Below are 12,862 nucleotides of genomic sequence, written 5' to 3'. Positions count from 1 at the left end.
GCTAATTCAGTAGCCTTGGACATTGCCCTGTAAGTTGAACACCCAGAATCTGCCTCCCTAGTCAGCAGCTTTTCTAAGTTAAAGCAGTGATAAATGTAGTCAGCAGTCCTCTCCCTCTTTAGTGATATTTGGATCTAGAAAATCAATCAAAAATACTGATGTCCCAGCTCCACTTTAAGAACCTGTTCCTACTCTTTGAGCTTCCTCAAGCAAGAAGAGGAATATGTCCCCAGAAGCTAGCTCTGCCTCACAGCCCTGTTTGGATCCCTAGACTTCAGACTCTGACATGTAGACTCGCAATATTCCTGCCCATGTAACAGCTTTAGCTTCTTAGAGGATAGTGATGGCCTCCACATACAGCTGGACTCTTCTAAGACAGACTCCTTCAACCAGGGGATGGTCTGTACTGTCTGCCTGCTTTCCTCCTCCTGTTAGCCTTGTCATATCTGCTCCTTCTAGTGTATAATTCCCCGAGTTGTCCTTTATTACACAGAACTTGTGAAGTAAATGTATGACCACTGGTTTCTACTTCTTCCAGTACAATACTGGGTTAAATAAAAATCTTTCGTTTCTTCATTTTTGAGGATTAGCTTCACTTGCTGTTCTCCAGAGCAAAATTGAAGCCTGATCTAAAAGTTCTTGCTGAAATTAAGCCTATGTACCACAACGAGGAGAGCCCATGCCCTAGAGTCCACTAGCCACAGCCGCTGAAGCCTGCGCGCTCCAGAGCCTGTGCTCCACAGCAAGAGAAGGACCGCAGTGGCCTGCTCAGCGCAACCAGAGAAAACCCCCATGCAGCAACGAAGACCCAGCACAACCAAGAGATAAATACATGGATTTTTTTTAAGTTCTTGCTGAAATAACATACCCATCATTTAAAGCTTTATACAAATGTACTTTATTTTAAACAGAAGAGGCAGAAAATATTTGCATATAACAAATTCTGGCTTATAAATGTAGTTTTTCTTGGTGATATCTCTAATCAGCATTCAGGGATTTTTTTTTTTTTTTTAATTTGTTTCACTGTGTCTTGAGCACTGATATTAGAGAAAAGCACATTGGCGTAAAGTGTAAACCAGTGTCTCAAAACACTGGAAGAACTTGGAGAGCAAACATGATTTTTCTTACTTCCTCTAAGTAGTCTTAGTAAAACAAAAGGTGATCTTTGGCATAGATTCATACTTTAAAGGCATTAATATTGCATTTATATCAGTTAAGCAACTATACAAAGATGCCGAGGGCCTTGAAAATCATTATCAGTTAAAAGGTAATAGAGGAAGCCTGAGTGTACAGTACCAACTTAAGACAAGTTTTACACATTCGATGTTAGGATCTAACACACATTTGAGGTGGGGAGGACATTCAGGCAAGGGTCTTACTCCTTTACTCATCCAGTTCTGGCTTTGGGAAGAAATAGTTTCATGTGCTGGGGAATGCTTAGACAGCAGTGAAAAGTACAGGAAAGGAAAAGCTCCCTTCTCTCACTTTGCTAATAGGAAACTTATGGTGATAAATATTATACCCATTACTCCCTTGAACAGCTGTACTTGGAGGGAGAGGAGGTTGCGAGGGACTTAGTTGTTGTTGGCCAAGGGAGGTAGGAATTTCTGAGGACTATTTCCCATTGACTCATCCCCCAGAGTGCCAGAATTCCAGTCTGCAAGTACCACCTCCCTTAGGAAGCGTCCTTCAGACAGGATTGCCTTTCCATTAAACACTCCTGGGGGCAAGCACCAATTCTCAGGACTGAATTTCAAAAGGATAAAAAGGATCTTCCAAAATTACAAAACAAACATTTATCTTTATAATCTTGTCTAGGAAGGGTCTGAGGGAAGAATACAAAAGCCAGGACAGGAAACATGATTCGGTTAAAAATAAAATGCAGCATTTCAGCTCAGAAAGAACAGTAAGAGCTAAGAATGAATGAATAAGGCCTCAGCATAGACCTCTGCAGGCAGTGACAAAGCGTGGAGTGGCCCTGCCAGGAGGGTGGGCAGAGCCACGCCCCGGCTACTCTGCCTCTCCAGTGGCAGAGAGCACCAGGACACACAGTGTGTTCTTGGGATGGCTGCCTTGGGGGGTCAAGGCAGGGGATGGGACGGAAAGGTTTCCTAGCACAGACACTGCTCTGGGGTGAGGTAAAGACAGAACCACATGATACAGTGATTTCCTCCTGACAAAGTGAAATTTGGCTGTGTTCTGTGGGAAACTAGAAGGATTGAATTAGGGAAAGGAAGCGAGTGAGTTCAGGCCCCACGAGCTGGGGCTCCCCAGAGGCCACCTTCCCCTGCCACAGTGAAGCTCACATCTGAAAAAGACCCAGGAAGCACAGCCAGGAGAGGCAGGCAGGGTCAGCAGCAACATGGAAAGCCCAAAACAAATGTTGGAGGCACAGTGATTTCCTTAACTGACTTGCCTGGCCCTGGGTCTTGGAAGCCTAGTGGAAAGAATGAGAGGGTAGAGGCGGAAAGGGAGCTGTCCTCTAGGGAACAAGGGCAGAGCAGGGTGTCAGGCTAGTGTTCACTCTTGGATTTTGAGCTTATGTGAAGTCCATGGGCTAGAAACCCAGTCTGCCTATTGGGAAAGAGTGTGCATAAGTAAAGCCGTGTTTGAGAATACAGGCCTTATAACGGAGACACGTTTCAGTGTCCATAACAAGAGTGTAAATGTTTTCTAATTTGTATGTCAAGCCAGGATGGTGGCTTTCAACCCCCCAGCAATCTTGGGTGGCTCCTGGGACCAGATCATTTTCGCTCTGTGCAGCAGGGGCTTGCTTCTGTGCTAGCCAGGTTCAACCAGGTGTCTACTGGTACCAGGGAGTCTTTCTAACCCAGCGCAGAGTAAACCCAGCATCTGTTCGAATTTTGATTGAAGCTGCTTCTGCTTCTCGAACAGTCTCCTTCACAGACTGCATGAGGTTCTGGGCATTGTGAACCAGCATCTCTGTGGCCTGCAAGGAAAGAGGAGCTCTCCATTACTCAGAGTCCCTGATGGAGCCCTGCCTCTGAAACAGGCTTAAGCCAGGAATGGAATGCAGTCTACCCCATCTGCACCTGGCGTCACTGGTGGTTTATAGCTGGATCACCAAAAAGAACCCCAAACTGGACCATCGCTGATTGTGGACTGTACTCTCAGATGGCATCTAGTGTATACTCCTTTGCCGATGTCTGAAAAAGCCCCTGCCTTGGGCTCCCCCTCTGCCTAGAATGCTCTTCCCTCAGGTATCCCAATGGCTCACCTCTCACCTCCTTCAGATCTCTCTGCCCAGTTATCACCTTGCTGAGGCTTTTCCTGCTCACCGTATTTTAAGTCACAAAGCACCTTCCCAACTCCCAGTGTGCCTCATCCTCCAGTTCTGTCTTCATTTTTCTCTATAGAACTCATCATCACTAGCTGATATACTATGTTTTATCTAGGTTGTTCATCTGATGTTTTATCTAATTTTATCTAAAATTTAAGTAACATGAGGGCAGCAATTTTTGTCAGTTTTGTTCTCTATTGTATTTTAGTGTTATGTCAGTGCCTGTCATGAGGCATTTCATAAATATTTAATTAATGGATGAAAAAGTAATCACATAAACCAACCACCTTATAAATCCATGAAAATCTAAGTAAGTCTTCTAAACATAAAAAATACAGGACTGAGATCACATTAGTAACATCAATCTATTAACCCAGTAGTTTTTTAAATTCTTATATATTTTTGAGCTACAGATCCTTTGAGAGATTAATGAAGGCTGTGGATTCTCCCCAGAAAAAGAAGCTCACAAAATTTGTGAATGTGATATCAGAGGGTTTATGGGCTCTGAGAGGCATAACTATGGACTAGAAGTCCCGATCAGTTAATCTTTTCACTTGGTCAACAAAGAGGCTGAGGCCCAAAAAGATTCAGAGAGTTGCCAGCCAAACTCACACAACAGTCAGGATAAGGCCTCAAATTTCTAACTTGCAGTCCTGTGTCTCTTCCATTCTACCACACTGTCAGTTTCTTCTTTTTCTACTAGAATATTTAATGGAACATAGTAGACACTCCCAAGATACATTTTTGCTGGTTAACTGATTACATGATAAGGTCGGAAACTCTTGAGTCTTACCCTTCCTTCCTTGTCTTTTCTATTTCCTTTCCCTGGGGCAGAAGAGATCACCTGACAGGAAATAGCCAACTGCCCAAACCCTGCCTAGAATACACGGAAGTTACAGGTGAAGATCCAGTTTGCATGGTTTAGGGGACGAGAGGGTTAAGGTGAGAGCTAGTGAATTAAAACATGGTAGTTAAGGCAGCACTATTGGCCCTAAGAGAAGTAGCCTCCTTGCCTCCTCTCAAGTGCTCCTACCCTCTGTTTCCTGGCCCAGACTTCTCCAAGGAGAGGGACTGTGTCTTTTGTTAACTCCTCTACATAGCACATTATACAGTGCCACATACATATTCCAATGTATGATAAGCCTTGTCTGGGCAGTTCAATAAAAGATGTGCTGTCTTCCATAAGAAGAAACTGGAAGGCCGGCTCACAGCACACCTACTGGAGGGAGTTTAGGAGAGGAAGAGGTGTCCAAATGATGGCTTTCTGAAAGACCTGAGCCACATTTCCAGGAGGCAGGGAAGAGAACAAACTGTGATTGCCAAAATACATACAAGAAACACTTTAAGCAAACATTCCCACCATCTTTATTTCAGTATCTGTCAAAAAACCAAAAGAGAAGCACCTCCTTTGAGATGTCATTTCTGCCTCACCACAGGCCTAACCACCTCATGCCCCTGAAAAGATAGCACTGTGCATCCTCCCTGAGGTACTTATCATCCAAAGGGCAAGGAAGCAGAAATTCTCCAGCCGAAAAGGTCCAGTGGGCAGGACTGAACACACACTAGAGGCCTCTAAAGAGCCAAGCCTATTCCAGGTAGAAAAAGAACTGAGTGGAGTCTTAACTGCTGCTGATTCACTCAACTTCCCTAACCCTCATTTCTCATTTGCAAAATGACAAAAGTTGCACAAGAGCTTTTCACTTCCCTTTCCAAATTTCTGATGCATCTCTCCAACATAGATGCCCTTTTGAGAGAATTGAAGACTCCGTCCCATGTCCTGAATACTCATTCCTCAAGGCTGAATTAAATCACCATAAAGAGGCACAGAAGCTGCTGGTGAGAAATCAGAAGCAGCAGGTACATACCTGCTCAGACTCCTCGTCGCTTATGTTGGTCCGGCCCAGCATGGTGGCCTTCACCGTGGACAGGATTTTGAGCTGGGTGCTTATGGTTGGGATTCGCTCACAAACCTTAGAAAGAAAACTTAATTGAGTATGTTTCTATGTTTTTCTTGCCTGCAAGCTCCTTGAGGGCAAGACTTATCCACCTCTTATTCTCAGTGGCTGGCATGCGGAAGGCATTCAATATATCAGCAGCAGAATTCCATTTGTTTTCCCCCTAGAATCAGTCTAGTCTCTCTGTCCAGAAATGGAAGCATTAAAATTCTTTCATTTGATTCAGAAATAAACTTTTCCAACTCTGTCTTTCCCAAACTCACATGCATATTTCCCCTTTCTGCTATTTCTTCCCATTCTGAGGTGCCTCCTCCTCCTTACTCACCTGGATTTCTCTCTCCTGCTTTTCTCCCCAGCCCTGCCACTCCCCCTCTTCCCCCCTCACCACACACACACACATACACACACTTTTCCTGAGTACCTGTAAAAGGTTGGTTCTAATCCGCTTATCTGTGCACTGCTTGGCAACCTCCTTGGCCAACCGAGTCACCTCATCTGAGGCCTTGGCAATGTCCTTGGCACACTGAATCAGTGCCCGCTTGGTGCCGCTGCCCCCTCTGACCAGTCGAGACATCTCAGCCATCAAGAGAGCCATGCGCTTGGCTGCTGCAATGATGTCATTGCCCTGGAGAGAAGCAAGACAGAGTGAGCTCAGCCCATACTCTGGCCAAGTTAGGGAGCGAAGTAGAAGCAGAGAGAAGAGAGGAGGGAGCCTGCTGCTCTAGCAGCCCTCTGGGAGGTGAGAAGAGAATACATGGACAGCAGAGAAGAGAGGAGTGAGCCAGGGCACTCACCCTAGCATTCAGTGAGAGGAGAGAGAGAGAGAGAGATCACTGAACCGAAAAAAGGAGGACTTGGATATTAATCTGAAAGGGCAACATGTGAGCCCCAGGCATAGCACTAAACAAACACTTCAGCATCTCCAGGTTAATCATGTCAATAAAATGGGAGTGGGCCCAAGGAATTGGTTAAACAGGCATTTTCCTTTCTGTGGGGGGAAAGCAGTAAAGTTGGCCTGAAGGGAAAAATACAGATGAGCCTTTCCAGATGCTGAAATCATCCTCTTCATCCTTACCCTTGTTACAGATAGCAGCCAAGGATTGCCGCTGCTGAACTAGAATTTAAACCAAGTAACTATTATTAGCCTTGGTGAAAAAAATTTTTTTCTTACTGAGACAGCTCCTTCCCTCTCTCTACTGCCTCTTGTTTGTACTGTCAGCCTAAAGGAACATGTTATTTTCATTCTTCACGTTTAAAAAGACCCAAAATCAATTCTTCGGTCCCCTCAGCTAAGTGGCTTCAATTAAAGAAACTTTCAGCTAAGAGGATGCTAGGGGAGGCTTTGGGAAAATAAAAATCATGTGTCAAGCTGTAACTGGAACCCCTGCAACTAATCACAGCTTATCTTAGATTTGGCATTTTGGTTCATTATAACCTTCATGGGTCATAATGTACAAGTAATTTACTTTATGCCTTCAAAAGGCTCATCTTTTGGCTGATAGCAAGCAAAAATAATAAATGCAGTGTTCAAAACTACCTAAAAGGCCAGGCCCTATGCATTTTTCCCCTCATGCTTTCCAATTTCTAGACAATGCAGTGAGGCATACGCAAACCATGCCACAGCAGGGTGCTCTGTGAGAGGCATCCACAGGCACCATGAAGTGGCTGCTCATTTACACAGGAGGGTGTGTAACCTCCCAGGTAGTCATCGAGGCCAGAGAGAACACAGTTACGGGAAGAACTCATGAGAACAGGAGGACGTTAGACAAGGTTGGCTAGGCCCACCTCTTCCACTGCAGACCTGGGATCATTCCAGGATTTCATGACCTTGGTTAGAGGATAGTGTTGTGCCAGGGTTAGTTATTTATCACGCATCACTCCTCAAAACCTTTCTTCTTGCAACATGCCACCTTCAAAGGGGGAAAATGTAATGATCCCATCCTCTACTCCCTAAGGCCAGAGCTCTGTTGGTTCCTGTCCTGCCTTGAGCCCTCTCTCTTCCCCACTCCCACACCCTGGCCCACTGAAACCCCTGATCAAGCAGTCAGTGAAGCTCCCTTCCCTGTGGGTACCCAATAAGGCCAGCATCTGCCACACAGCCAAGTGCAGGACAGCAAGCAGTCCTCCCCAGAAACCCTGCCATGTAAAGCTGCTTCTCCCCCTGATCAACTCTGCCAGAGCCATCAGTGAGAGGTCAGCGGAGAGGAGCTGGGGGTGGGGGGCAGGCAAAGCCCAATGATCAGGCCAGATGACCTCTTAATGGTCTACAGTGGTTCCTGACCTGAAAGTCATTGAGAGACGCATCCACAGCTTCCCAATGGGTTTAAGGTTCCAATGTCGGCCACAAGGTCAGTAAGAAAAGGAATCCTTTCAAACAGTGACCCCATCTTTCTCTAACCCCCAAACATGAATGCAATCCAATTAATCTGGCATGAGCAGACCTATGAAACTTGTGAAGCCAGTCCTAACAACAAGGTGCAAACAGACAGATGCCCGCCCGGCCCAGACTCACAGGACCCGCACAGATCATGAGTGATGCAGTGTGTCAAGGCTGCACATGGCCGGATGCATAGGGAGCAGCCCCACTGGGGGGCGCTCATCAGTACCTTACTAGACCACTTGGTAGCTTCCCGATGCAATGACTGAGCCGCGGCCAGAATGGGCTGGTTGACCGGCTGATTGGATGGCATTAACAGCAGCTCAGGTTCGTAATCGTCTTCCATGTCAGGGGGGACAGGGAACCCAACAGCATCAGCCGCCTCTGCCTCAGCTACAACACTTATACCCACCTTAGCGGCTGGGTTACCCGGCTTGGTCGATGGCAGGAAGGATGAGAAACAGGGACAGTGTTAGTAAGAGCAGTAGGGCTTGGGAAACTGAGCTTCAGCTGGTTTAGTAACCCAAGCTGGCCTAGGATGGGAAAGAAAACGGATTCCCTCCAGGAGTCAGATGAGCCAAGCTCCGCAGAAAGGGAATTCTCAGCCTCCAGCACCAATCTGCTCATAGCAAGGGAAAGAGGCTTGCTTACTCCAGTAGCAAAGGTTTCCAGAGACATATTTATACAAAGAAAGAAAGTGGCGTTCCTTTTTAATACACTTACTACCAAAGAGTAATTCTCGGGTCAGAACATTTTTTAGAAGCCAAACAATCAACAGTAGCCTATTAACTTTAAAAGGAATTCAGAGGGGAAAAGTAAATGCGGCCACACAAGCTGCTTTGAAGAGAACAAAGTGAAAACCCTGCTGGCTCATATGGACACTGTCCTGCAGTTTCCTGGACACAGGAGGTATCTTGGGTCAGCTCTGCCAGAACAAATTTTTTTTTTCTTGCTGAGGTTAAGAGTCCTAGAATCTAAAATGATAAACTGGAAGCAACAGATATCAACTCAGGAAAGAAGAAAGGAAAACACAACTCTGAGTGAAGAGGGCTTATCAAATACCCACCAGTCACTCAGCTAGAGGGAGCCTCGGGAAGACACCTCACCCAACATCCTTAGGGGAAACATACTTCAGAGCACTCATCCCTGTCTGAGGTCCTCAGAGACAGCGCTTTACAACCTCACTTTGCATCTATCACTAATGCTGCCCCAGCAAGCTATTCTTTGGGTACAACCTAAATCTCTCCAATTGCTCTCAGCCCAAACTCAGTTTACACAGTTCACAGATAATTAACGCATGGACTTGTCAACTGACCAAGGCTGAGTTCAGAGGAGCTCTAAGTTGATGCCCATGAGACAATGGGACCTGTGTGTGTTGGGGGAGACAATTAATTTAATACCAGGGATGGGATTCTGAAAGCCCAGGGAGGAAGCAGGGAGATCAGATGCTAAAAATAGGTTGAGGGAGAAAGAAAATGGAAGGAACTTCCCCCAGTGAAGCCAAACCACTGATATAAAGCATGGCAAAAAAAATAAAAAATAAAGAATGGCAAACATGGGTTCTTTATATCAAACATCTCAGGGTATGTAATCTCAGACTACAAACATCTCTAACCAAAAGAAAGTAAGAGTTTGTGTCATATTTTATTTGAGGTTGCTACAACTCCTAAAAATCTTTATCTGCACAGAAAGACTGCCTCCAAAAAATGACTATTAACTTGGAGGACTCATCACCAGCAAGTGGTGTAGGTACCTTCTAAATCCTTTCACCTAAACTGTCTCAACCAGGACTCATCCCCGTTCCTTAGAGGTAAGGCCAGCCTACTCCTTCTGGATGGGGTTCAGAGTCCCAAAGTGTACAAAGACAGACTGATAGAAACACAAACACAGCCCACTCCCCACCTCCCTAAACACACATGGTTCAAGTAACTACTGACTTCACACAGCTTGAAGTCAGCAACCCCCAGAGGCCAACGACCAGGCACAGTCAGATTTAAGGATTTCTGGTGACAAATAGCAGAGTAGGATAAAACATCTAGGCCAATGCTGTCCACCCCTCAAGTTTTATGTTTATCTTTACAATTCATGTATATTTTGTGTTCCTCTGAACAATGTATTTGGGTTTATTGTAATGAAATTTATATTTTCTTTAGCAAATTCCCTGGTGGTCCAGTGGTTAGGACCCAGCGCTTTCACTGTTGGGGACTGGGTTTGATCCCTGGTCAGGGAACTAAGAGCTCACAGGCTGTGAGGTATGGCCAAATAAATAAATAAATTTTCTTTAAAATCTCTAAGTAAAACCAACCTTCACTGTCACCCCCACTCAACTCCCCACATGCACTGGGACTCTGCTAACGGTCCCAGGGGTATGTATGCCCCAGTTGGAGAGACATGATTGTAAGTAAGTCCACAGGTCAGGTCCAACACCAGCCAGGTCACCATTCCTTCTGTGAAGCTGGACTCACAGCTAACAGTTCAGAAAAATACAGAGTTAAAAAAACTAAGGTCAAATTCCCAGCCTGAAAAAAACCCAAGATCAGCTGCATGTGCGGGAGGTCCCTTGGGAACAACATTCAATACAAGAGCTTGAGATGACAGAGAGTGTAAAAAGAAAAAAGGAAAATAGATGTTGGGAATAAAGATGTAGGGTCATAGTAGAAACACAACTGACTTAAAACTAACAAATAAATTTAACTCTTATCTAGAAAGGCTACCACTCACTTTTCATCATTTAGAGCCAAACAGGGGCTTCCCAAGTGACTCAGTGGTAAAGAATCCATCTGCTAATGCAGGAGACACAAGAGACACAGGCTTGATCCCTGGGTGGAGAAGATCCTCTGGAAGAGAAAATAGCAGCCCACTACCGTATTCTCGCCTGGAAAACTGGAAGGGCAGAGGAGCCTGGCAAGCTACAGTCCATGGGACTGCAAAGAGTCAGACACAACCGAGCACGCACCCACACACACGCAGGCAAAAGTTATTCATGGGGCACGACTGCTATAGCATCCACATTTTCACCAACCACGTTAACATTACACTTCCAGATCTGCTGGAGTTACCCTGAAGCTGTCTTGAATTGAAGGGTAAGATGATTCTGATAACAGGACAAAGGACAAAGCTTTTAAGATACCAAATATCTGCTTCTATGAGAAAAGAGAAGGAAAATGAAACTATTTCATATAGCTCTAGCAGAGCCCACAGAAGACTGTGCCATCTTTGGAGTGTGGAGAATTACCAAGGGAGCCTCTAAAAACACTCAGTGACCCCAAGAAAGAAGAGAAATTTCTTAGAGACTAAATGTCCACCGTCAGGGGAGCTGATACTCCAGAGGAAAGAGGAAAGGAACCTTCGTCTCAAACACAGGTGTCCTAGCTCTCACTTGAGCTGCTAGAAGGAGAAACCATCAAGTACCAGAAACATCTCACTAAGTCACAAGAAAGAAGATGATCCTGCTACTGGCAACAACACAAACCAAAGCAGAGAGAGGGTGATTTTCCAAAGACTCTTCCTAGGCTGTGTGTCTGGCTTTTCATCCTTTCTCAACAAGAAGAGCTTCACTACTTACCTTGCTGGACCACTTGCGAGCTTCATCATGGAGCTGCCTGGCAGCCATCATCATTGGCTGGTTAATCACCTCCCCGGCTTTCTGCTCAGGGAATTCTTCATCCTTCTCCTCTGGTGGTGGGGGCCTGGGTGGAGGGACCTCACCCTCAGGCAGAGGTGGTTTGGGAGGAGCAAGCTCATCTGTCAGCTAAGAAACAATTGCTAGGTTATAAGCAAAGCCCTAGGAACTACCCTACTAGAATTCTTTCCTTTCCTCGAAAAAGCATCCCCAGCAAATACCCTGAGAAAACCATAACTGAAAAAGACACATGTTCCCAAATGTTCACTACAGCACTATTTACAATAGCTGGGATATAGAAGCAACTTAGGTGTCCATCAACAGATGAATGGATAAAGAAGCTGTGGTACATATACAATGGCATATTACTCAGCCATAAAAAGGAACACTTTTGAGTCAGTTCTAATGAGGTGGATGAACCTAGAGCATTATCACACAGAGTGAAGTAAATCAGAAAGAGAAAAACAAATATCATATATTAAAACATATATATGGAATCTAGGAAGTTGGTACTGATGAATCTCTTTGCAAGGCAGCAGTGGAGATGCAGACACAGAAAACAGACTGTGGACACGGGGAGGTCGGGATGGGTGGACATGGGATGAATGGAGAGAGTTGCGTGGAAATATATACTACCATATGTAAAGTAGATAGCCATGGAAATTTGCTGTATGACTCAGAGAACTGAAACTAGGGCTCTGTGACAACCTAGATGGGTGGGATGGGGTGGGAGGTAGGAAGGAAGTTCAAGACGGAGGGGATATATATATACCTATGGCTTATTCATGATGATGTATGACAGAAACCAAAACAACATTGTAGAGCAATTATTCTTCAATTTAAAATAAACAAGTTTGTTTTTTTTTTTTTAAATAAAAAGCATCCCCAGAAAAGTCACCCACATTCACAATCATCCACACTGAGCATGAGGACCACCTGCTTCAATCTCAACAGAAGCATATTTTCTTCCTTTTTTCTTCACAAAAAACTAGCAGCTACTGTTTTGGACATATCCCAGGGAGGCCTGCATGGCAATACCAAGCCAAAGATCCTCAAAGAAGATATAAGTTCTGGTCTTAACTTCAGACCAGAGTTGAGGGGCAGCTGCATAAGCATGGAACTTCTCCCCAGGGCCTTGGGTTCCTCATTTACCAATGAGGGGTGTCTAGACCAAATGACTTCTAAGTTCTTGATTCCAAATCTCAGGACTCTGTTGATCCCATAAGAATCCATTCCCCAGAACAGCCATCTCCTGACTCTAACCACCCACCCACAGTCCATCAGATGGAAAGAATCAAATCATATCAAAAAAGAAGTGTTGATGGGGAAGCACTGGTCATTAGCTATGGGCACAATCACCCAAATTTGTTCCTCAACAAATTTAGAAACTTAAATATGGGAAAGCAAACTTGGGACATTAAATATGGTAAAGTAAATCAGGACATTAAATCAAATTATTGCCTTGATAAGCTATTCCTAAGGACAGCTATTTCCAATACGGCTATTTTCCCACTCTTCACCAGCCTACCCCACTAACTCATCACTCATCACATTTACACTGACCATAGCCAGCTCCTCTGCTCCAGTCACTCCCCATCAAAGCAGAC

The 12,862-nt window shown here is 45.0% G+C and overlaps 1 protein-coding gene across 2 annotated transcripts in view; it reads right to left on the bottom strand.

The window, feature by feature from the left end:
* Window positions 1-874: 874 nt before the first annotated feature.
* The window catches only part of VCL (vinculin), a 112,015-nt gene continuing 100,027 nt past the window's right edge, over window positions 875-12,862 (bottom strand). The window contains exons 18-22 of one of the 2 annotated variants that reach the window (XM_027962288.2): window positions 11,199-11,384; window positions 7,863-8,066; window positions 5,678-5,881; window positions 5,167-5,271; window positions 875-2,950 (exon numbers count right to left, since the gene is read on the bottom strand). In XM_027962288.2, the coding sequence (XP_027818089.1) occupies window positions 2,804-2,950; window positions 5,167-5,271; window positions 5,678-5,881; window positions 7,863-8,066; window positions 11,199-11,384 (846 nt within the window). In that variant the 3' untranslated portion in view covers window positions 875-2,803. The remainder of the gene's footprint in view (window positions 2,951-5,166; window positions 5,272-5,677; window positions 5,882-7,862; window positions 8,067-11,198; window positions 11,385-12,862) is intronic. The other variant, XM_027962290.2, reaches the window with a different exon arrangement.

This window comes from Ovis aries, chromosome 25 (genome assembly GCF_016772045.2).
Source record: "Ovis aries strain OAR_USU_Benz2616 breed Rambouillet chromosome 25, ARS-UI_Ramb_v3.0, whole genome shotgun sequence".
Classification (NCBI taxonomy): Eukaryota; Metazoa; Chordata; class Mammalia; order Artiodactyla; family Bovidae; genus Ovis; species Ovis aries.
This window is presented reverse-complemented; position numbering and strand designations above follow the sequence as displayed.